We start from the raw sequence: 25655 nt of genomic DNA on the forward strand, positions 1-25655 counted from the left end.
TCTATATGTGTTGCAGCTTGTTTTGTTTAATACCCTGGTTTGAGATAATTAAAATGCACTAAAGCCTTGTCTATTTTTGCTTATTATTATTCTCTGGGCTCAGTATAGCAACTCTACTGATTGGTGTATGAGGTCATTCTTCATGCTTTCTTCTAAGTCATGCTTATCATATCCATCGCTCACTCTTGTTTCATTTAAATTTGTTTCACTGGGGTGGAATCTCCTTTTGTGTCTCCTTCTCCCCCTCCCTTTGATCCCTGGAGCTTGATTCTTAACCCATGCTGCAGAATCCTTCTGCCCTGCTGTTTTGGAGGCAAAAAGTTGGTAGCTGCAGAGAATGAACACTTGGCTGTAAGAGTGTGTGTGTGTGTGTGTGTGTGTGTGTGTGTGTGTGTGTGTAAACATGGAGTTTTGCCTGCTTGCGCACTGAGCCAGAGAGGCTATAATTATAATGTGGCAGTGTTCGTACTGGAAGTGAAACAGCTGAACTTAATCTGAAGCAACTGGTCTTAAGCTCTCAATTTTTTGTGCTTATTACAAGCAGTAGGAGTGACATGACCAGCGATATTTGCAGTCCTCCAAGCCTAGGCATGCTTGCTCAGAAGTAAGTCCCACTGATTCTAATAGCGCTTACTCCTCAGGTAAGTGTAATGTAGGATTGCAGCCTCAAGAAGGACCCCTAGAATATATGAGTACCTTTCTCTCCACTTTAGAGCTTTGCAAGAAGGCAAAAATGAAGCATCTTCATTTGTATGCCAGCGATTGAAATCTCATTTCTGCTCTAGCTTCTGAATCTTCCTGCTTAACAAGCCTGGATGTGTGTTTATGTTATGTGAGTCTGTCTTCTTGTTTTTTTAAAAAAGTAGGATTCATAAAAGGCCAAATTGTAGACTGGGGAAAAGCTACCAGAATGTTGTGATGCTGTCTATACCTTTACCAGCTAACACTCTTTTTAAAAATTTGGATTTATTACCAGGAGTCTCCGTCTAAATGGGTCCAGTTATGCCTCCCAGTAAGAAGCCAGAAAGCTCGGGAATTAGTGTTTCCAGTGGATTGAGCCAGTGTTACCGGGATAGAGACTTAGCAAAGACGCTTCACGACGATGAGGACTTAGACTTTCCTTTACCTGCCCTCCGGTTGGAAAAAGGTCCCATGGAGGATGAAGAGCTCACCAACTTGAACTGGTTGCACGAGAGCAAGAACTTGCTGAAAAGTTTCGGGGACTCGGTCTTAAGAAGTGTTAGCCCAGTACAAGACCTTGATGACGACACCCCTCCATCACCTGCTCACGCCGACATGCCCTACGATGCCAAGCAAAACCCCAACTGCAAACCACCCTACTCCTTTAGCTGCCTCATATTTATGGCCATTGAGGATTCTCCAACCAAACGGCTGCCTGTAAAGGATATATACAACTGGATTTTGGAACACTTTCCTTATTTTGCAAATGCCCCCACTGGATGGAAAAACTCTGTGAGGCATAATCTGTCGCTGAATAAGTGTTTTAAGAAGGTGGACAAAGACAGAAGTCAGGTGAGGCTGGAGTGATACTACTCCGTGTAACCCATTTGATCTGCTGATGGTGATTTCCTATTGTTTATATTCTGCCTTTTGTTCCTTCTCTTTTATCTGTGAGAAATAGCTTCCAGTGATTCTTAAGAGGATCTTTGTTCATAAATCTAGTCATATTCTCAGTGTATTTCCCGCCCCCGCCTAGTTGCTCTCACTCTTCCCATCTCACTCTTCAACTTCTGGGTCCTGCTCAGGACAAACATCCTAAAACTTATAGTTAACAGAATACAGGGCAGGCTTTTGGGATGCAAATCCGTCCAGGATGCTTTGCAAGCCAGCAGTAAAATGCATTTTTAAAAGTCATTGGGGTTATACCCCCAGGGCAGCTGGTGGGGAGGCAGAGAGTCCAGCTGGAACAGGAGCTGTTGGCCCTTGGAGAGAGTGAACCCCTGACCCTCCTGAAATGACTAAAACCATACAGAACATGCCTTCTTCAGATTTGGAGACAATGTGCTGCCTGGGGCTGATGGGAGTTGTCCAAAATATCTGGAGGGTGTCAGTTTGGGAAAAGACTGGTCTAGAACGAGTTGTCTCAATCAATCTGCATTGAGAGCTTGACTTCCATCTACTCAGAAGTAAACCTTATTGAGTTCAGTGGGACTTTATTCTAGGTGAATTGGTATAGGATTGCTGCCTAAGTGTAGCATTCAAGTTTGTGATTTTTTTTTTTGAGGATCTGACAGCTGAATGACTTAAAAAGCCTTTAAGATGGGAATGAATCCTTGACAGTTTGTAAACTTCCTAGCTCACTCACTGCCTGCATTTGCACATCATTTGCACGTGGTTCAGTGCAATGTTCACGAGCCAAAGTCAGTCCTGGGACTGCACAATGTTCTCTCTTTCTCATGTGGCCAGGAGGTTGATACCAGACAGTTTCACCCTCAGCTCCAGTAAACCGCAGTCTGCCCACTTGTCTGGACCTGGAATTGCAACTCATGCTAACTGTGATCAGGCCAAACAAGACAGTTTCAGAAACCATGGTTTGCACAAGACTTTGTGTTCACCACATCTTCTCGCATCAGACAACACAGCAAACTGCTGTCAAGCAGAAAGCAAAAGCCTCCTCCCATCCATGTTTAAAATGCAACAAACAGTCCTGTGTCTATTCTTCCCATCCTCCCATTTTTAGTTCATTGCATTCCAAGAGCCAGTATTTGCTCTTGAATAGTTCATTTTTAACAGCATTCAAATCTTTGTCTAGACAGCTGTAAGAAAGTGCTGTTTGTATAAATGCATGTTGTACATGGCTTTCAGAAAAAACCTCCCATCTTGTCTCTCCATGAATAACATGAAATATTGTGCTTGGGTGATGGTTTCCTGCTATACTATAATCCTAGAATTGTAGAATTGGAAGGGACCCCAAGGCTCATTTAGTTTAACCTCCTTCAGTGCAGGAATGTGGTTCCCATCCAATTTGAAACCATACTTGACCAGACACTGCTTAGCTATGCAAATGTGCCAGCAGTTTTATTGCTGCACCGCTAGGAGTACTAGATGCATGTAAACCGCAGAGGTTGGGTTGAACATTGTTCTTCACTTAGTTACTTCTATAAACATTTTTTTGAGGGGGGCGAATCTTTCCTAGACAGGTTGCATCTCTGATAATTGGAGTAAACCTTGAAAATATTTGCAGTTCCTTCCTTATTCCTAGAATCAAATGTAAAGGTTCCTGGGTGACCTTGCATCCACTGTTGTTCTTGTTATGAACTGTTGGTTTACTATGCGTGTTGCCTTCTGTTACATGGGGCTTTTAGTGGTGCTTAGGCTCAGGAGAGATGAAGCTACAAATACTCTTGTACGTACATCCACGCAGACCAGTGTGTCTGGGGGAAAATTTCGATTGCAGAATAAAGGCTTGGCCTGTTCTTTTCTGTGCTTGAGTTGAGACATGAGGTGGGATGAGGTGAAGTTCTGGTATCTTCAAGGAGAAAGTATTTCACATACTCAACTTCTTTGCTAGCGATATTGCAGGGAGCTTGAGCTGTGTGCCTGCTTGGGATCAAATATCCATTTGCTTTACTTAGGAATCTGCCTTGTGCTAGGTCAGGCGATTTGTCCATCAGCCTCAGGTAGCATGGCCAAGGATGAAGGCAGCACCTCTCCAGAATCTCAGGAAGAGGTCTTCTTTCATAACTTGCTACCTGAGCCTTTTAACTGGAGATGCCAAGAATTGAATGTTGGACTTTCTGCATGAGCAACATGCACTCTGCCATAGGGCCCTGGTCCATCCCTATAGTTTTAGCAGCTGAGCTATATCGTATGGCTAAAGACCTTTCTTTGGACCATTGTAATGACCTGGTAACGTCTTGTGGCTTCTTCTGAGACTCTTATATTTAAGTACAAAATAATAATAATAATAATAAAAATCACTATCCCAAGAATTCCAGAATGCTGTCTCTAATCAGGTTGGATAATGCCTTGTATGCCTTCTTTGGGCAACTCCTGCAGCCAAGCTGGTGCCAAATGGGTCGCTCTGCTTTCCTTTGGACCACATCAGTGAGGCCAAGAAGGGGATCTTGTAATCTGGGCAACCCCGGACCTTTCACCCTGGGGAGATCACTTCAGTGCTACTGTCGCAGCAGTTTGATTTCACCCCCAGAATTCCTTTCCATTGTCTCTCGAGACAGACAGCTCCCAACAACAAAATCCTATGAGCACATTTCTGTTGCGTGGCTCTTTCCTTTGTATAATTTGAAAGGTGAAGGGGTTGAGGTATCTTGCTTGCAGAATGCTAGTTGCTTATGTAGCTGTGTTAGAAGCATGTCCTCATTTCAGTGGGAGGATGCATCTTGCAAACAGCTGCTGAGGCAAGATTTGCCTGTGTGCAGTAAGGAGGCTTCATTTAAATCAAAGCGGATGAAATTTAGGAACTTTATTTGTTACGTAAGCAAAGTAAGTGGCAGGTAAGAGTATGGTTATTCGGACTCTCCTGGTGACTAAATGGTCAAGAACACTCTCAAAAGAATAATAATAATAATAAACAAAAAATCTTTAATTATTTGGCCAGGCGTAAACTTTCCCATCCTGTTTCTTCAAAATGCTAGAAAGTAGAAATGGCATAGTGGGCATTGGGTATGCTTCCCCACCCTCTCCCAATTGCCAAAAGAGAGAAATGGTACCAACTATCTCTGCAGGCCTGAAGTGATTGTTGTACCTCGGGTTACATATGCTTCAGGTTACAGACTCCGCTAACCCAGAAATAGTACCTCTGGTTAAGAACTTTGGCAGTGGTGCGGCAGCAGTGGTAGGCTCCATTAGCTAAAGTGGTGCTTCAGGTTAAGAACAGTTTCAGGTTAAGAACAGACCTCCGGAACGAATTAAGTACGTAACCAGCGGTACCACTGTATTACTTCAGTTTCTGTTATTTGGTGTTGGTGAAGGTGCTACTGTTCAGCATTCCAGTCAACTGGCCTATGTATGTGTGCCAGGAAAAATGAGTGGTGCAAGTACAAATCCTGGTTTTGTGGCAGGGGTCATTGATGTATTGTCCTCCAGATACTTTGGATTACAACTCTCATCATCCCTAGCTATTAGCCAAGATGGTGGAGAACGATGGAGAGTTGTAGCCTGCAAAATCTGGCAGGTACCACATCAGCTAGTCCTGATTTTTGCTTGAATGTTAAAGCATGCAACAGAGATGTGTTCTTTTAACCTTCAGTTAAGAGGATAATCCCAGAAAACCTTGATCATAAATGGTATGTGTTGTTTAGCTATGGAAGGACAGAAGGAAGTTGAACTCTGCAATACAGTAGTCTGCAGTGGTCTCTTCTCTTCTACACCTCCCTTTGGCACCAAGCATCCACAGATCATTCTCTTGCTCATCAGAACATGAGAACAGCCTGCTGGATCAGGCCAATGGCCCATCTAGTTCAGTATCCTGTTCTCAAAGCGGCCGACCAGATGCCTGTGGGAAACCTGCAATCAAGCTTCCAGTACAGAAGTACTCTCCCGTCCTGGGCTTCCCAGCATCTAGTATTCAGAAGCATCACTGCCTCCAGCTGTAGAGGCAGAGCATAGTCCTTGAGCAGCCATCAGTAGCCATCTCCTCCATGAATTTGTCTAATCCTCTTTTAAAGTATTCTAGATTGGTGGCCGGGACGCGGGTGGCGCTGTGGGTAAAACCTCAGTGCCTAGGACTTGCCGATCGTATGGTCGGCGGTTCGAATCCCCACGGCGGGGTGACCTCCCGTCGTTCGGTCCCAGCTCCTGCCCACCTAGCAGTTCGAAAGCACCCCTAAAAAGTGCAAGTAGATAAATAGGTACCGCTTTATAGCGGGAAGGTAACGGCGTTTCCGTGCGCTGCGCTGGTGCTGGCTCGCCAGAGCAGCTTCGTCACGCTGGCCACGTGACCCGGAAGTGTCTGCGGACAGCGCTGGCTCCCGGCCTCTTAAGTGAGATGAGCACGCAACCCCAGAGTCGGACATGACTGGCCCGTACGGGCAGGGGTACCTTTACCTTTACCTTTAGATTGGTGGCAATCACTGCTTCCCCTGGGAGCGAGTTCTATAATTTAACTGTGTGAAGAAGTCCTTTCTTTTATTTGTCCCAAATCTTCCAGCATTCATCTTCATTGGATGTCCACTAATTCTAGGGTTATGAGAGAGGGAGACAAACTTCTCTCTACCCGCTTTCTCCATGCCACCAACTTTTATCGTGTCACCTCTTACTTGCCTTTCCCCTAAACTAAAAGTCCCAGATGTTACAACCATCTTTTATTTAACATTAACATCCCCCCAGCTCTTTGTAGGTGCTTGGTGAAAAGAGCTGATAAAGGTCTTTTAGGAGTTGCATCAGGATGCAGATAAGAGGGAGGGTGGGTTCTGATTGTTGGTTTTTTTAAAAAAAATTAAGGTGATTCAATCGTGCTTTACAACATCAAGAAAAAAGATTAGCTTTAAACCAGGATCTGCATAGATAGATCTGGGCATAGATAGCAGTGGTTGGCCGAAACCATTTTTGATTTTTGATTTCTAACTGGGCAGAGCCTTTAAAAGAAGGGTACGCTCTCTGTTGTCTTTGTCCATGGAGTTTTCTTGGCAGGGATACTAGAGTGGCTTGCCGGTTCCTGCTCCAGGTGAATCACGTTTGGTCAAAACTCTCCACTATGACTTGTCCATCTTGGGTGGCCCTGCATGGCATAGCTCATAGCTTCTCTGAGTTATTCAAGCCCCTTCGCCACGGCAAGGCAGTGATCCATGAAGGGGATCATGAAGACAGGAGTGCCTGGCGTGCTCTGGTCCATGGGGTCATGAAGAGTTGGACACGACTAAACAACCAAACAACAACACGCTGTTTCTTTAAACAAAAACATTTTCTCAAACAGTTGAAAGGTTATCAGATGATTGTTAATTTAATTTTATGCCTAGCTGCAGAAGGATATTGGTTTGAAATTATACGCACATATTAAGAGGGCAGTGTTAGAAATTAGCCAGGTGCTAGGTGCATTTTGCTACTGGCATGGGTCCAGGTATGACTACATGGAGATTTCTGGGCACCTGGTGGGCGACCGCAGTTTAAAAGCCTCTCATTCCATAGGTAATTCCATTTCCGTTTCCACTGTGTGTGTTTCTCCTCCCGTATTGGGACAAGTGAATTGTTGTCAGAGCAAATTACAGTCAAGCAATGTAGTTGAGATCGTAGAATTGTAGCATTGGAAGGGACCCCAAGAGTCATGTGGTCCAACCCCCTGGCAAATAGACATCTGTTGTGCCAAATGTAACCCAGGTTTAATGTGCCATTCGCCCCCTAGCTTGTATATCTGTGTTTCTAACACTGGCAGAGGGCAGGATCCTACCTCCCAGGGCAGGGGTAGCCAGCCTGGTGTCCTCCAGATATTAATGGGATCGTAACTCACTTCATATTGGGACACGGGTGGTGCTGTGGGTTAAACCACAGAGCCTAGGACCCTTGATCAGAAGGTCGACGGTTCGAATTCCCGTTGCTCGGTCCCTGCTCCTGCCAACCTAGCAGTTCGAAAACACCTCAAAGGGCACATAAATAAATAGGTACTGCTCCGGTGGGAAGGTAAACGGCGTTTCCGTGCGCTGCTCTGGTTCATCAGAAGTGGCTTAGTCATGCTGGCCACATAACCCGGAAACTGTACACCGGTTCCCTCGGCCAATAAAGCGAGATGAGCGAGGCAACCCCAGAGTCGGCCACGACTGGACCTAATGGCCAGGGGTCCCTTTACCTAACTTACTTCATATGACCGTGGTCATGCTGGCTGGCCCTGATGGGAGTTCAGCAACATCTGGATGACACTATATTGACTGCCCCTGGCTTATGGGGCAAAGAAGACATTTTGACTGAGCAGAGGGGGGAGGTTAGAAGATGCTTAAAGAAATAGGCTGACTCTGTGCCAGCACACTCACCTTTGTGTACATACCTCAGAGGGAGGGGGAAAGAGGCTCTGTTATGCTCCAGCTCAGCCTTTGCCAACCTGATGCCCTCAAGATGTTTTGGATTACCAAACAGTATGCTTGGGGCTGATGGGATTTGTAGACCCAACGCCTGGAATGTGCCAGGTTGCCAAAGACTGCTGTATTGGGATCTTCCACATGAGGACTGCAGGGGGACAGTTGCCATTAGTCATGTTTTTGTTTTTTTAAAAAACTTTTTCTGATTGCATTTCTGTCTTGGCACACTCAAAATAATAATGAGAAAGGCGTTTACTTGTAGACCCATGATCTAGAATTTTTCCAGGAAGCAACTGCTGGTAGGTACAGGTAATATGTGCTAGTAATGCATATTCATAATTTGAAAACAGAGCAAGTTGCAGAGCTCAGCTAGTTAGTCAGCATAAGATTACCCCCATAGGCTTAGTTGGGTACAGGATCAAAGTGAGGCACTGGAAGATTTGCCAGTTCCTTATCACTATTATCAAGCCCATTAATTAATTTATTTTTAAAGTATGGCTCATTATATTTTGTACCATATTTGTAATGCATAAGCTGAACAGACAGATATTCTAAGTTCATTCTTACAGTCCTAACATAATGTATTTGAGACTGGTTGACATATTCAGTTTAAAGAAGTATGTATTGGTTTTGCTTTAATATGTTTGGATTCATTTTAGATGGCATTTTTAACTAGGCTTTAAAAAATAATAATAATACTGTAGCTTTTTTTTTTTTAAGGAATTAAATCCTCTTTAGTCTGAGAGCAATACAGTGCTTGTGTTGCTCCTGACACCAGGATGGTTTTAGATTGCTGGTTAAATTTAACGTGGCTGTTTATGAAGACGCTTGACTGAATGTTTCTCTAGTCATTACTTGAATGCTGTTTCCTTTCCTGGTTGTGATTTTATGCTGTGTGGTTTGAAATATGGCTTCTATTTTATTGTGAGGTTGTGTTTTGTAAGTTGCCTTGAATTCACTTGGAGAAAAGAAGTGGAATAGAGTGGTACCTCTGGTTGCGAACGGGATCCATTCTGGAGCAATTCACCGCTTCCGCGCATGCGCGTGATGTCATTTTGCACGTCTACGCATGCGTGAGTGGCGAAACCCGGAAGTAACCCTTTCCAGTACCTCTGGGTCGCCACAGGACACAACCTGAAAAAACATAACCCTCAGCGTTCACAACATGAGGTATGACTGTATAAGGTGTCCCCCCCCCCTTACCCAATAAATGGGTTGCAGTGATGTCTTTGGGTATATGTACTAATTGTGTGAATTTTATTAATTCTCTGATGAGGACTTTTATTTGTTACTGCTAGTGTGTAGATGGTGGCTTGATGGGACAGGAACGGAAAGATACAATTATATGCATGACGAAGATTTATGTTTAAAAGTCTGCATATCCTATTAAACTGGCCCAGTAAAAGATGACATGCTGACCTTATTTGCATTTCCTATATCTTAAGTGGCCCAGAGTTGCTATAAATAGCAGGCAGAGTTGTTTGTTGGGTGAGATTGGTTTTCACTGTATGCTCTTGATACCCCTTACTTAATACTGAAGTGTACATTGCAGAGAAACAGAAGATGCTACACAGCACTGCGTCTAAATAGAAGTTGCATGTATATTGCATCTTACCCAGTTTCAAGTGTTGTTGTTTTTTTGCACTAGTGTTTTTCTTTTTATTAAACACAGGCACACACAACAGTAGAGTTTTTCCATTGTTGCTATATATCTGCTTTTAGCACAGAAAAATATTGATTAAATGGAAAGTGGACATTTTACTTCAGGTATCTTAACATCAAAGCTGCTGTCGTTTTTGTTTTGGGGTGTGTGTGTGTGTGTGTACACACACACAGAGAGAGAGAGAGAGAGAGAGAGAAAGAGAAAGAGAGAGAGAGTATATATATGTCTTTCTCTATGCTTGTGATTATCTCATTTCCTAACTTATTGCAAGTGTTCCTTAAGACACACTTATTAATCAGCTCTAAAATGTCTGATTCTCCCCACTCGACTAGTTAAGAGCCTGCTCTCTTACCCAACATGTCCAGAAGACAAAAAAAAGTAGCCACAATTGTCTTAGATATAATGCTCATGATCTTTCCAGTCTTCTGAACAATCTTGTGTCTGCTTCCCTATCCCCTTTGCTTCAACTTCTCTATAGTTTCAGCAGTTCCAAAAATAATCTAATTCAGTTGAAACTTTGCAATTTTTGTGAGCGCTCCACTGTGTGGTTGCGATTCTTCAGGTCTTTATTACACACGTGGACTCGTCTTCTCTTCCACAATAGAAGCAAAGTGAGTACACAGCTAACTTTAAATGGAAAGCAAATGCTTGTTTAGGATTGATCATTGTTTAGAAGTTGTCTGTTTACCCGGCAGTTCCTCTATATGTATTTGCACTTGGGGCTGTAAATCATTGAGGGAAGCTTGAAGTTAAAAGGGGGCGTGCACAGTGAAATAAGGTTTCAAATAGGTTTTCTCCACAAAAACTTCAGGAGTGAAGAAATTCTGCATTATAGGGCAAATATAAAGAATGTCATCCTCTAGTCTCAAAGAAAGCTCAGTTATTCCACCAAATGGAATGCAACCATACTCAACTTATTCGAAAAATAGAAGGTTAATACTCTATTCAGTAGTTAACGTGAAGAAAAAGAATTTCACATTCCGTTTGTATATTCAACTGATGCAGCCAAGATCCTTCAGGTTATCTAAAAGCGCTCATCGGGAAACAGATGGGTTTAAGTGTCAGTCAGTTGCAGTCTGCTAATTTGGTTGGAGGCCTTCGCAAATGTTTGGGGACGTTTGCAAATGGCAGCCAGGCAAAGAGGAATGATACAGTAGCCCACCATTTGGGGATCAGCTCTTGTACAGGAATAAAGGAACAGGAACATTTGCAAATAAGGGATCAAGAAGATAATAGTCCACAGCCAAAAGGGTACGGACAGCAGCCGTGTTTTTAAGGAGTGCATCCAGGTGGTTTCTTCTCTCAGTTTTTCAGGAGGTTGCTGGATGTGCTCCAGTGCCAGTCTGTTGTAAGTCTCATTGATTTCAAAGACATAGTAAAATGCTGCTGCACTTGCTATTAAGTATAATCCCACACCAATCCATCCCATCCTCTGACAGAAGTTCATCATTCTCCATGCTCTGAACCTTCCTCCGCAGGAAAACACGGGAATGAACAGGCAGGAGGAGGGAGCGCGGGTGGCCCAACCCTTGTCACCCCACCGCCGCTCCTGCCGAGCCGCTCTTTGAGTCCATCCCTTCCACCGCCCACCTGGGGCCTGCCCCTTTCGAGCTCTGCTTCTGGTGCCGTGTGACATGGCTGCCGTCACGTGAGGAGGGTCCAAAACCAAGACTTTCTGTGCTTCACTTCAGACTGTTTCCCCTTTACAGGCAGTGTCACCTTCACTATTGTCCACAAGCTGATGAGTTTGATGTCTGTAATCTTCAATACTTGCTAAATAAATAAAAGGGGAACGTAAAAGAAAAGAGTTTAGGAGATGACATATTTCTGAAATCTTTTGAGAGGCTGCAGTGGATGCAAAATAGCCTTTTACAGTTCTTGTCAGCTGTGAGAATTATGGGCACTGGTTAATTGTGTTTGCTTCTCTCAGCCCCTTCCCGGCCTAAAATAAATGGTTTATTCGTGAAGTTCAGTTTTTTGCTTTTTGCCTTTCACTGGACATCAGTGCTCTATGAAGGGATTTCAGGTGCTGTCTTCTTCCTAACAAATAATGCAACCTCTGCAGCAGGGGTCAGCAAACTTTTTCAGCAGGGGGCTAGTCCATTGTCCCTCAGACCTTGTGGGGGGCTGGACTATATTTTGGAGAGAAAAAAATGAACAAATTCCTATGCCCTACGAATAACCCAGAGATGCATTTTAAATAAAAGGACACATTCTACTCATATAAAAACACGCTGATTCCCAGACCATCCGGGGGCCGGATTTAGAAGGCGGTTGGGCTAGATCCGGCCCCCAGGCCTTAGTTTGCCTACCCATACACTACAGCAGCGGTTCTCAACCTGTGGGTCCCCAGATGTTGTTGGACTACAACTCCTATCTTCCCTGAGCTCTGGCCTTGCTAGCTAGGGGTGATGGAAGTTGCAGTTCAACAACATCTGGGGACCCACAGGTTGAGAAAGGCTGCGCTGCAGGATCTGGAAGGCAGGAAGGGCTGCAGGCATCTCTGCTCAACCCCTCCCCCCAAAAAAAATCTTTTATACACTTAAAGCCACCTTAAAACACTAGCCTGGAAGTCATGGGTGAGCAAGAACTGTATGCAGGTGAATGAGCAGTCAGGCAGAGGAAGGAGCCCTCCTCTTAGCTCAGCCCCATTGCTGGAGGGTGGCGTTAACATTTTCCAAGCAAAGTGCTGTATTTTGCGTGCTGTATTACATCAGGTGGCACACCTCAATGATATAATTACAGTGTGGATGTAGACATGTGTTGGATGTGTTTCCACAGGCACTCGTGAGAGAGATAAGGCGTGCAAAGCACCCAGCGGCATTCTGTCAGTTGTTCACGCATCTAGTTGTTCGAAGGCTGCATGCTCTTTTGTTGTGTGCAACAAATATGGAGCAAAAGAGTATATTATTAATTATTTTAAAATGTTTCGCATTGTTTTCAGCTGTTTTTCACTGATAAATTTCACAATTACTGTAAACCATGGCTGTTAAAGTAGTATAATGTGGTATTCCTAGTTAACAGCTTATAACCACATAAGTGAAACATGGTGATTCAAGAAATCCACTTGTACACTTTGAAGACACCAGTAGACCAAAAGAAAATAGTGTCTCCCTCTCCACCCTTATATTTTGCAGTTGAGATGACTTGTTCATCTTTCTGCAGTATTCAGTTTGAATTTATGCTGCCTCTATTTTGTAAGTGTAGCTACATTGGTATAATTCATTGCCACAGATTACCATTTAATGACTTGCCTGCTGAATGAGATTTGCAGCTAGACAATCTCTTCTAATATATCCAAGAACAGATGAGAAATGCTGTCAGGCTTTGCCTACTGACAATTCAGTATCCCATGTACTAACCGTGAACTAATTTATAGCACCATCTATGCACGAGAAGGAGGTATCAGCAAGCTTGAGGGAAACCCAAAGGTTGTAGGTGTACAAAACAACTTTAAGAGGGAACCACAACTGTCCAATAAGGACAAAGCATGCCTTGTGGCCTTTGGCTCACTGCCGTGGGGGAACTGGGGGAATGAGGCAGAAATGGAACGGAGAATCCCACGAGAGGTCATGACTCACTGGCTGGAACCCTGAACACTGCAAACTGTTGATGTGTTTTAGGTCCCACTTGTTATCTGCATGTTCAGTATTATTTCTGCATTCACACCCATCTTCTATCACTTTCTTTTAACTCCCATTTTTTCTCCTCCCCTCCATTTTTTTTTTAAAAGTTGAAAGTAAACTTGGATGAAACATGGGTGCTTTATTTTAAAAAAAGTGTGTGGTTTTTGAATTGCTTGTTGTACAGCTTCAGATCTCTCTTGGCTTGATGCTGGGGGAAGAGCGCTGAAATGCTAACAAACACCGACCTGATGGGTGGCAGAGAAGACAATTGCTGGAAATATGGGAGGCAGCTTTTTGTTTGTGCTCGGTCAAGAACATTAAGGTCGGTCGCCGAACTCCCAGATCCTGCTGGGTTGGTGGGAAAGAGGGCAGGACTGTAACCTCAGAAGATGAACTTGTTCCAAATGCAAGTTTTGTGCAGTAGTTAATTACCAATTCACAGTTGGGGCGTTTGTCTCTCTACTACTTGAAACTGATGACTCTGTTCTGGAATTGTGACCTGTGTACCAAAGAGAGTCCTCTCTGTATGAGCCCATCAGAATGCAAGATTCTGTTCAGAGTTGCATCCGTAAGGGAGGTTAGATTGATAGAACAGGGCCTTCTCAGTGGCGGCACTGCTTTCTGAAACTGTGGAAAACAGAGCAAAACAATATGGCCCCATTTGAGGCGGCTGAGATATTTTTGCCCTGTGTCAGTGCACTCTGTGGTTTGGGTGTTTCTCCTAAAAGGCAACAGCCCAAATATGTGCAGTATCTTCAGGCCACACAGCACATAAAAGCATATGAAAATTTCAAAAATAGCATCCAAATATTGCAATGAAAGAAAATAAATCATGGAGGTAACTTCAGATAAAATAATAAAGCCAAGAGAACAATTAATGAAAAACCTTGGGTAACAGCCATGTTTTTGTCCAGACATCTGAAAGAGCAAAGTCTTCTGATGTGTATTGTCTTACATTTATTTATAAATCCCATTGTTTTCAGAGGAGCTTTCAAGGAACTAAATGTGTGGTATTAAGAACAGCACTGCATATAAACAGTCTTTCGACTGGTTGTGAAACAGGGTGATAGTTAGCAAACATTGGGCACTCGGTATGGCTTCTTAAATACCAGAGCCTTTCTTTAGTGCTGTGGTTCATCTCTTCCCCCACTCCTGGTTTGATCAGTACACTTTCTTCTGTGGAGTAATTGTGTATGTGTTTTGATCTGTTTTTCATGTAATCCATTTATACGTTGCGTGCTTATTTCCAACCTTCTAGACTTCACTATGATGGTTGCAGAGAGTCTTCTATACCAATATTCTTCTCCAACAAGATTAATGCTAAACTTTTATTTAGATTTATTAAAAAATCAGACATGGAAAGTGATAAAGTGATTTAACAACAACAAAATGAACCTATTTTTAATAAAGTAAATGTTGTGTGAGTGTGTGCAAAATGAAGGCTGGGGGAGAGGGGAGCATTAGTACCATTACAAACCTTCTTGTTAACACATGTCAGCTAGTTATATACAAGCACTAAATCTTAATGGTACCACCATGAGCATAACATGGGAGGTTTTTTTCTCCTTCCCCCCTTTTATATCTCTCCTTATTGCTAGACCTACATATTCAATTGCTCAGATTTCATCCTGTTTCCTAGTACATAGATCTGAATGCCCTAGTATGTGTCCCATTTAGTACAATCCCTTTAGCCCATGACTCTTCCTGGCTTCCCTTACCATCTGGTCCTTGGCTATGGAGAGGAATTTTTCTTGTATATGCGTCTCCGTAGCAACGAGTTTGCAGTTGATATGGAAAGTAAGCAGTTGCCCTAGCAACAGAGTTACTGATGTGGCAGATCCTCGGCTTTCAGGGTAAAGGCCTGTGAAGCTTCAAATGCATTATGCAGGTCTGCTGTAATTATGGAAGTGCCCACTAGTGCTGTTGCCGATTAAGGGGACCGTGAACATCTTTTGTTGCAGCCTTTGTTTTTTTGGGAGGCATGGAGCTGGCTAAAGTATTTGCCCTTTGGGGGCCTTTGGGTAGCAAGGTGTTGGCTGCAGACCATGTGGCTTTGTGTGTGTTTATAGGAAACGGGAACGAAGTTCACCGTGAGGACATTTGTTCCCATCCTTTGCCTTACTGATGGGAGTTCCCTTCTGAGCCTATGAGGCAGAGGCTGCCAGCCATAAATTTTCTGCTGCCTTTTCTTGTCTCTCTCCTCCTCCTCCTCCTCCTCCTCCTTCCTCCCAACTGTCCTTCCTATGATTTCTCCTCTTGGCTTCTGTGAACCTCCTTGCAGAAGTTGACATTCTCCTTGCCCTAGTTTACTTCTCTCCTCTCCTCTTCCATGGTATCTCATCAAGTATTTAAGCTTCTGGGAAGTGCCTCCTGCTAAATGATGGAGAATTTCGGTTCAGTAAGGGGAGGAGAACATTCCAAAGCCTGCTGAGCATTTGCTATTCGACTTCCCACCCCCAGGGAAGTCTAGCTGTATTCCATTATACAGGCAAATGCTGGGATCACCCTTTCTTTACAAGAATTGGTGCTTGCAGAGAAGCTTCATCTGAATGCAGTTTTGAAAACCCAAACATTAGCATCCCTTTGTGTGTACCTGCATGCGAATGGTGACACGCACCACTATCTCAAGATTTGTGGGGTGGGTGGGTGTGGTTGCTTTAAGGCTAAAACTCTAGATTCCTTCTCCTTTACTGTTACTGTCTTGAATCTGTAGTGGAGGCAATTTTCAGTAAGTGTGTTTAGGAATCTGCATTCACTAGGATCAAAGAGTTTGGCAGTCCATATAGAGTCCTAACGATCTGAGCTTACATTCCTAAGAAGGAAAAAGAAATCTGGTCCTAGTGATTGCTGAGCTGTGAAGTTTTGTGATATGGGCAGGTGTTTTGCTTTTTGCAAAAGAAGAGAGAGTTTCTGGTAATATTCATTCAAATCTTCTGTACCAGTTGCTTCTGGTGCCTTTTCTTGTCTCTCTCCTCCTCCTCCTCCTCCTTCCTCCCAACTGTCCTTCCTGGTACAGGGGCAGGTGAATTGTACAGTGGTGCCCCGCAAGACGAATGCCTCGCAAGACGGAAAACTCGCTAGACGAAAGGGTTTTGCAGTTTTTGAGCTGCTTCACAAGACGAATTTCCCTATGGGCTTGCTTCGCAAGACGAAAACGTCTTGCGTTTTTTGCAAGTTTGTTTCCTTTTTCTTAACACCGTTAATACAGTTGCGACTTGACTTCGATGAGTAACTCATAGAACGTGGTGTGGTAGCCTTTTTTGAGGTTTTTGGCAATTTTTGAAGCTTTTCCAAAACTTTTCCGACACCGTGCTTCGCAAGACGAAAAAACTCGCGGAACGAATTAATTTCGTCTTGCGAGGCACCACTGTACCACTGTAAGCAAGGTACTCCCCCCCCCAAAAAAAACCCTATTTGTACAAGTCCCTTTCACATGTACAGGAGGTAAGCAGTTTTGTGCCCGCTCACAGCCACTTTCCCTGCTACCCCTATGGATGCATCTAGGTGATGGCATGAAATCCTGTGTTCGCAGGCTTTATCCACAGCATGGACTCTAGCTACTCACGTGGATGTGCACAGTCAGTTTTTTGCATCTTCATATTAATATGCATATAAGGTGAAAAAGTGGAACAATCCTGCTCTCTACTTCCACCCTTCCCCTAAAATTTGTTCAGCTGAACATGTGAAAAGTGTTGCAGTAAAACCTGGATCCTCCATTTAGTTTCCTAGTTCATATGTCATCAAAAGGAAGTGAGCGGCTTGTTGTTTTCCTGGTGTAAATTCCAGCAGTCCTCTTGAGCTCTCCTACATCACCATCTTAGTTGGAAAAAAAAGGAAGAGATATGCTTCTCCTTAGTCCTAGCCTTTTGACCCATCAAGGGATATTAGTGCATTGAGGGGAAGGGGCATAGCGTACCTTGGTGAGCAGTCACTAGAGCTCTGCTGCACTACTTTGGGAAGGATTCTTTCTAAATTACGTAGATCCTCTGCTCTGAGGAATTGAAAACCAAGACTCATTGCTGTAACCTTGTTTGGTTCTTAGAGAGGTCTGTTCCTTGCAGCAGACCTGGTGGAAAAAGCTATGTTTAAATCCCTGACATAATTTTATTGTTTATTGTTACCCAAGTGGCACCATTTTGCACGGTGTAAAGGTGCTTATTCCTGTGTTCTTCATCCCTTAGTTAATAATATTCTACCACTCAACAGAAGGCAGTTTGGCCATCTCTACCTAACGGTTATGATAATTATTTTTGCGGTGTTCTGTTGCTTACTGCTTTGATAGCTGTGCATAATAATAATAATAATTTTATTTTATATATATATGCAAACTTCAGTTGGGTTATCTGTCAAGAAGGACTATTATTATTGTTATTGCATATACACATATACATATACATATACATATACATATACACACCAGATGTAGGTATGTTTGGTTTGAAATAAGTACCAAAGAGTTATGGAGGGTTTACACCCAAGCTAGTGTACAATGGACTAAGAGCTAAATCAGGTTTCTCAGATGTGTCTCTGTGTGTGTTGGCTTGCTTGATAACGGGAGGGGGTGGGAAATTTGAATACATTTTCATCGAAAAAAGAGATTAGGTAGTCATGTAAGAACAAGCTGTTTGTTCCGTCACCACAACATGGGAAGACAGTTGCATAACCTTGTTTTGGGCAATCAAGTAGGAGAGTGTTGCGCTGAAATCTTGTTTGCAAGAGCAGGCTGGGATGGTGTGTTTTTTAAATAAAACGATTAAAATTATAACAAGTTCCTTCCCTTGTGTTACTTTGCTCTGTTGCGTTGCATTATACCGCTGCTATCTGCAACCCACCTAAGTATGCATTTTATATCGTATCTTTCAGTCAAATTATTCTCACGGTAGCCTACATGTTGTAATAAAACATACCTCATTGAAACTCATCAGATATACACGTGTGCGCACATCCCTTCCAATCAGGATTTGAGCCCCATCATGGGACTGAAACAGCCTTGGTCCCGCTGGTCAATGATCTCCAGCAGGCTAGGTACAAGGGTGAAAGCTGTTTCCTAGTTCTGCTGAATCTCTCAGCAGTTTTTGATACCATTGACCATTGTATCCTTCTGGACCGACTAGAAGGGTTGGGAGCTGGGAGCACTGTCATACAGTGGTTCCGCTCCTTCCTCCTGGGCCGTGTCCAGAAAGTGGTGTTGGGGGATGAGTGTTCAGACCCCTGGACTCTCACTTGTGGAGTGCCTCAGGGCTCCGTCCTCTCCCCCAAGCCTTTCAACATCTATATGAATCCGCTGGGAGAGATCATCAGGGGTTTGGGCTGAGTGTTCACGAGTATGTGGATGATACCCATCTTTACCTCTCTTTCAAATTGGAACCAGTGAAGGTCCTGTCTGAATGTCTGGAGGCGGTTAAGGATGGATGGTGGCTAACGGATTGAGGTTGAATCCCAACAAGACAGAAGTGCTGTTTTTTTTGGGGGGGGGCTCCCTGGTCCTGAACAGGGTAACTGTGCCCCTGAAGGACCGAGGTACAGCCTGGGAGTCTTTTTGGACTCCTAACCGTCCATGGAGGTGCAGGTCAATTCTGTGACCAGAGCAGCTGTCTTCCAGCTCCATCTGGTACACAGGCTGAGACCTTCCCTGCCTGTAGATTTTCTCACCAAAGTGGTGCATGCTCTGGTTCTCGCCCGCTTAGATTAATGCAGTGCGCTCTATGTGGGGCTACCTTTGAAGGTGACTCAGAAACTACAACTAATCTAGAATGCAGCAGCAAGACTGGTGACTAGGAGTGGCTGCCAGGACCATATAACACCAGTCCTAATGGATCTTCACTGGCTCTCTGTATGTTTCTGAGCACAATTTAAAGTATAGGTGCTGACCTTTAAAGTCCTAAACAGCCTTGGCCCAATATACCTGAAGGAGTGTCTCCACCCACTTCGTTCAGCCCGGACGCTGAGGTCCAGCTCTGAGGGCCTTCTAGCGGTTCACTCACTGCAAGAAGCGAAGATACAGGGAACCAGCAGAGGGCCTTCTCGGTAGTGCTGCCCTTCTCTGTGAACATCCTCCCTTCAGATGTCAAGGAGATAAAGAACTGCATGACTTTTAGAAGATATCTGAAGGCAGCTCTGTATCGGGTAGTTTTTAATGTTTGGTGTTTTTCTATGTTTTATATACGCTGTAAGCCGCCCAGAGTGGCTGGAAAACCCAGCCAGATGGGCAGGGTATAAATAATAAAATTATTATTATCATCGCATAGGGGGTCCTCAGTAATTAGCTAATTGGGAACCACTATCTTAAGCCCTAGGCATCCACATCCAGTTTGGCTCAAGTTCCAATGATCTTCCTCCTGCTCTCCTCAGCCCCTTCTGCCTGGGGGAGAGGGGGACTCAGTAGGTTTTTGTAGGAAGCATAGCAGAGAAGATCATTAATTGTTGTACAAGGTGACCTGGCAATGAAGGTCTTTTTTCTGGTTGAGTAGCGTCAGAATGTCTTTGAGAAGGGATTGGGTGAGGGAGGTATATATTTCTTTGAGGGGCACAATATCCTAGGAATTCACTCAGGAAAAGTCATTCTCTGGGTGATATGCTTCTAGAAACTGTGTGGAGATTGTAGTCTTAATCTGCTAAAGCATCATTTAAGGTACAGAAATGAATTGATATTTACCGGACTATAGACTTATCCCTCCTTACAGTCTATAACTTGCCAAAACTGAGGTAGGAGAATGCATTTTTTAACTGAGATGTCAGTTAAAAAAGAGATATTCTGTGAAGTGAAACATTATCTGGAAATAATTCCGTTTCTCAAACCTTAAATTTAGGATGATGCTTGCAGTTTGTATTAAAATGAGAGATGGGGACGCAGCAGTGTTGTTGATATGACTAATCTTGGCCTTCCACACTGGCAGATATTTTTACACATCGATACTAATTTTTGCTGGTTTCACATGCTTTCTTTGCTTTTTGTGGACTAAAAATAGACTTTAAAAGAACAACAACCCGAAAAGCGTTGAGGTGTGACTTCTTAAAATATATTGCCCAAATTAAAAAAACAAAAACCTGAATGAGATGCTTTTTCCTTCTGTGGCAATTAAGACCCGACTTTCTTGAAACAGCCCCTGTCCAAGAGTACAAAATATGCACCCCATTTTTTTTCTTTTTAAAAAGAGGATTGGTTTTTAAAAAAATTCCTGAAAGAACATCTAATTTAGCCTTCAGTTCAAGCAGTATATCTGCTTGGTATATGTACAGGCTGTAAAATAAAAAAATGGATATTTCTCTTTTAAGTGGCACCTTTATTGTGGTATAGCATGGTAGATGATATTCTTATTTCAGTATCCTTAGCATTACTCTTCTTCCCATTTTTTTGTCTTAAAAGCTTTTTGATGTGTCTCTGGATAATTTTGCCTTTCAAAGCAAAATACAAGTAGTAAATCTAATTGTGTGCTTTAAAAAAATAAATAAATGTGATTCCTTGTTTACTTTTTACCTGTTAGGTTTCTTTAAAAAGTTACTTATGTAAATAAAATTGTCAGCTAGAAAAACAGAACCAGGGTGTTGATAATTTTGATTTGGCATCCTTGGAGAATGAAAAACAAGTATTTTGAAAATATTTCTGCACGGTTTTCTGGTTTTCTACATGGTTTCTGGGCAGCCCATTGATTCAGTATTCCTGGAATTTCGTTGCTGTTGCTGGAGGGTTTTTTCTCTCTCCCAAGAAGGATGGTACTAAATGGACGCCAGCAATTTTTAAAGTTATGGCCAGTTATTTTCTGCAGCTTTTAAAGGAATTGCAATATATTCTTTTCCTTAACGAAACACACTGCTCTTTTAATTTTTCCATTATGACTATGACATTGCATGAGCTTCTTCCTCTTCTAAGGTACTTTCCCTAACTTTGCTTCATCCAGATCCTTTATCTCACTTCAATTTGTCTATGGTTCTCGTCAGCAGCTAAGTTTAGTGAGGGAGAAATTGGACCCGGGTCAGGGTAGAGGAATATACACCTAGGTTCATAGTTTAAGGGCATCAGTTTGTGTATATATGTGTACATATGCCAAGGCTAGTTTGTGCTTGTAGACAGCTGTCCTGGTGTTTCCTTAAACACCACAGAAGTGGAGCTGTTCTTCTGCTCCTCACATGGTTCTCTGTTTTCATCCGCCACCATTCAAAAAAATGTAAGGAAGAAAGTTTGCTTGTGGTAAATTTCCAGAGCCGTTTCACATAAACAGTAGAGCGGTCTCCACAGTCCTCATTTTGCCCCTTGGTGGGTAAGCTGTTATTCACATGCAGAAGGTACTAGGTTCAATTCCTGACGTCTCCAGGTCATGCTCGTTCAGGGGAGGGGGGAAGGCTCCTGTCTGAGACTTTGGAGAACCATTGACAGTCAGTGTTGACAGTGCTGAGTTGAATGATCTGGTGGTCTAATCTGGCATGTGTCAAGTTTCCTGTTTAGAAGTTTATGGGTGGCATTTGCCCAAAGTACCCGGTCAGAAGAAGTGCTGCACAAGAACTTCTGCTTGTGCAATGGGGTCCCCCCCCGTCATGTCTCCCCTGAAATTGGCTGAGGGGGAAGCAGTCAGTGCTCTTTTCTGCGTGTCTTTCGCAAAGGACTTGTCTGTTCCCATTTTAAAAAGGAATGTTTAGAAGGAATACGGTCCACTCTACACCCTTTCCAAGACCAGAACAAATGTAATTATGATCTTGTGGTTGGTAAATCCATCTGTGTTACAGAAACGAGTCCTCCCAGTTTTCATTGGGACCACAGCTCATTGTCTCTCTCTCCCCAGCTGAAATCCCGATGAAAATTGTGCCCCAGGTGGACTGCTTAGCCTTAGGGAAAATGCTCCCTTGGGGTTGACGGGAACCTCCCCGCCCCACCAGGTTAATTGCAGTGCGGCAGTGGGAGTAGGTAGGTTTGCGAGTGGGGAAAACAAAACTTCTACTCCCCTTGTGCTGGGATTTTGATGTAAAGCTGTTTCTTTTTGCCTAGTACAGTGGTGCCTCGCAAGACGAAATTAATCCGTTCCGCGAGCCTCTTCGTCTAGCAGTTTTTTCGTCTTGCAAAGCAACCCTATTAGCGGCTTAGCGGATTAGCGCTATTAGCGGTTTAGCGGCTATTAAAGGCTTAGCGGCTATTAAAGGCTTAGCGGATTAGCGGCTAAAAGGCTATTAGCGGCTTAGCGGTTTAGAAAAGGGGGGGACAAAAAAAAAATCGGAACACTTGCAAGACGTTTTCGTCTTGCAAAGCAAGCCCATAGGGGAAATCGTCTTGCGAAGCAGCTCAAAAACGGAAAACCCTTTCGTCTAGCGGGTTTTCCGTCTTGCAAGGCATTTGTCTTGCGGGGCACCACTGTATTAAATTTTAAAACACATGTATACACCCCAGGTCTGATTGCTACCCAAGCAAGGTGGCGCTGTGGGTTAAACCACAGAGCCTAGGACTTTCCGATCAGAAGGTCGGCAATTCAAATCCCCGCGACGGGGTGAGCTCCAGTTGCTTGGTCCCAGCTCCTGCCCACCTATCAGTTCAAAAGCACGTCAAAGGGCAAGTAGATAAATAGGTACCGCTCTGGTGGGAAGGTAAACAGTGTTTCCGTGCACTGCTCTGGTTCACCAAAAGTGGCTTAGTCATGCTGGCCACATGACCCAGAAGCTATACGCCGGCTCCCTTGGCCAATAAAGCGAGATGAGCGCCACAACCCCAGAGTCGGCCACGACTGGGCCTAATGATCAGTGGTCCCTTTACCTTTACCCTTACCTACATGGGGGTTATGTTCTGGGGATCACAACTAAAGTCAAACTCGCATAAAAGTCGCATAAAGTCGAAACACATTGGGTGCAATGACAGGTGGGATTACCAAAGTCTTTTTTCCTGGACATCCACCCCCTTTCTGCCCTTTAAAAAACCGTTTAACACACGCACACCGACAAAAAAAGTTTGTAAAGCTGAAAGTTCACAAGTTAAATGTGCATAAGTATTGGGCTTACTGTAATGTTTAGTTTGGGAAAGCGTCATGCGACTGTTGCCCTTCTCTGGTTGGTACTGGGTGTCTGAAGATCTGATCCTGTTCCTACCTTGCACATAATAGACTTGATCCTAGCTGGTTCTTGTTAGATAAATGTTACACAAAAATGACAAGCCTTTCTGCGATTGCAGTTCCAGAGGAATTCAGTTATTTCCGTAAGTATGTGTGCCATTTGCCTCTGCCTGTGTTGCAAACTGTAGAGATTTAAAACGCATACAGGCTAAACCACTATTCTGTAACATACTGTTTCTACCATTATTGCCTTACCTGCTTGGTGTTGTTGGATATAAAAAAGCACGTGGCTTCAGGTGGTGAGGGGTAGGTTTAGATGTTGGCCAAGCATCACTTTCGATTGCTGATGGCTGGCACTCTTCCCTTTTACTGAATACAGTAAAATGTCAAAATGTGTGGAGGGCATGTTATGGTATCCAGAGGAGAGGGAAGGAGAGCCAGTGTGGTGTAATGGTTAGAGTGTTGGACTATGACCTGGGGGAGCAGAGTTCGCATCTCCCACTCAGCCTCACTCACCCCACTGGGTGACCTTGGGCCAGTCACCATGTCCTAAGCCTGTGAGGGTTGTTGTGAGGATGAAAGGGAGAGGAGGAGAATCATGTCCACTTCCTTGAGCCCCTTGGAAGATAAAGGTGGTGTATTATGTATGTATGTAAGTATGAATGAATGAATGAATGAATGAATGAATGAATGAATAAATAAGAGGGCCATAGTTGTGTTGGTAAACTGTGTGCTTGTAGTAGTGCTGCCCTTTTCATAGGAATTTAGGAAACTGTCTTATGCCAGGGCACACATCTAGCTTTGATAGCACAGTTGATTAGAGTGTGGAACTGGCAACACCAAGGTTTCAGGTTGAATTCCCCATAAGGGTCAGCTGTATATTCCTATATTGCATGGAGTTGGATACTGGATGATCCCCAGGGTCCCTTTCAGCTCTATGATTCTATGAGTTATCCTGTTCTATGAGCCCAACATTGCCTGACTGGCAGACAGGATACGGGTAGTGCTGTGGTCTAAACCACTGAGCCTCTTGGGCTTGCCAGTCAGAGGGTCGGCGGTTTGAATCCCCACAACGGGGTGAGCTCCCGTTGCTTGGTCCCAGCTCCTGCCAACCTAGCAGCTTGAAAGCATGCCAGTGCAAGTAGATAAGTTGGTACAGCTGCGGCAGGAAGGTAAACGGCGTTTTTGTGCACTCTGGCACTCATCATAGTGTTCCGTTGCGCCAGAAGCGGTTTAGTCCTGCTGGCCACATGACCCGGAAAGCTGTCTGTGGACAAAGGCCGGCTCCCTCAGCCTGAAGCGAGATGAGCGCCACACCCCATAGTCTCCTTTGACTGAACTTAACCATCCAGGGGTCCTTTACCTTTTACCTTAGCCTCTGACTGGCAGTGGCTCTCCAGGGTTTTGGGCAGAGGCTCTGATTGCCAATTCCTTTTTTAGAGAGCCACTTGGGAGGAGGTGAGCCTATTGCTCTGAAATAGCCTATCTAGCACCTCCCAGGGCCCAAGCCACCTCTCTCAACTCTCCTCTGGGATGGGGAAAGCTGACACCCGTGGAGCGTCTTGGTTTTGGCTCTCAGCGGTTCACCTGCTGCCCCCCTCCCCTTATGCTAGAGTAGTGCAGAGGCCATGGTATCACTGCTCACTAATGCTCAGTTTGTTCACCCAGGACCAAAGACCCAGGAGTTAGTTTTCAATCAAAGGTCTAAAGCTATGAGCTGAAAAGTACAATTTCCCCACAAAAGTAGTCCTGCTAATGCCTGCGTGCTTGGAAACCTTGCTCCTGGCTGCCACAGAAATTTTGCCTCTAGCTATTGGAACTGAAGCAGTGTCTCTCTTCCCTCAAGCTATAGCTGAGTTCTTAATTTCTTAGGCTTCGTCATAGGGAGAGCCACCGGTAGCAGAAACACTGAAGTAGTTTAAAGGCATGAATGTATTTATTACACCTGATGCCTTTCCCTCCAAGGAGATTAGGGCAGGGTTCAGGGTTCAAAATGTTCAAGGGGGATGGATTCAGGACAGATAAAAGAAAGCACTGCTTCACGGAGCGTATCGTTAAACTACAGAACTTGCTCTCACGCATAGCTGTCAACTTACAGATTTGAAAATAAGGGACCAGCAGCCTCAAAAATAAGGGATCAGCAGCCAAAATAAGGGATTTTAGTCAACCAGCAGCCAAACGAAGCCTCAAGCGGTGGTTCCCACAGCGCAGCAACCCGGCAAAGGGGATGCAGCAAGGAAAACCACTGTCACCTCTCCGCTGGGAAGCACTGAGCAAAGGTGAGTCCCCAGGCAATGCGGCTCATTTGATCGGCACAAGGCATGCAAGCCCCACCCCCAGTTGTTCTTAG

General features: G+C 44.0%; 2 protein-coding genes across 7 annotated transcripts in view; one reads left to right on the forward strand and one right to left on the reverse strand.

Moving 5' to 3' along the window:
* Positions 1-990: 990 nt before the first annotated feature.
* Positions 991-25655, forward strand: part of FOXN3 (forkhead box N3) — a gene marked incomplete at its 5' end in the record, with an annotated part of 140900 nt that continues 116235 nt past the window's right edge. For all 3 annotated transcript variants that reach the window (XM_083502584.1, XM_083502585.1, XM_083502586.1), the window contains one exon: positions 991-1533. In XM_083502584.1, coding sequence (XP_083358710.1) covers positions 991-1533 — 543 coding nt within the window. The remainder of the gene's footprint in view (positions 1534-25655) is intronic.
* The window catches only part of LOC310707013 (lysosomal enzyme trafficking factor-like), a 31284-nt gene continuing 15803 nt past the window's right edge, over positions 10175-25655 (reverse strand). For 2 of the 4 annotated variants that reach the window (XM_083503571.1, XM_083503570.1), the window contains one exon: positions 10175-11424. In XM_083503571.1, the coding sequence (XP_083359697.1) occupies positions 10706-11287 (582 nt within the window). In that variant the 5' untranslated portion in view covers positions 11288-11424 and the 3' untranslated portion in view covers positions 10175-10705. Of the gene's footprint in view, positions 11425-13522; positions 13880-14995; positions 15064-25655 lie in introns of those variants that run through there. The other 2 variants (XM_083503573.1, XM_083503572.1) reach the window with 2 other exon arrangements.

This window comes from Podarcis liolepis (assembly GCF_965112155.1).
Source record: "Podarcis liolepis genome assembly, chromosome: 1".
NCBI lineage: Eukaryota > Metazoa > Chordata > Lepidosauria > Squamata > Lacertidae > Podarcis > Podarcis liolepis.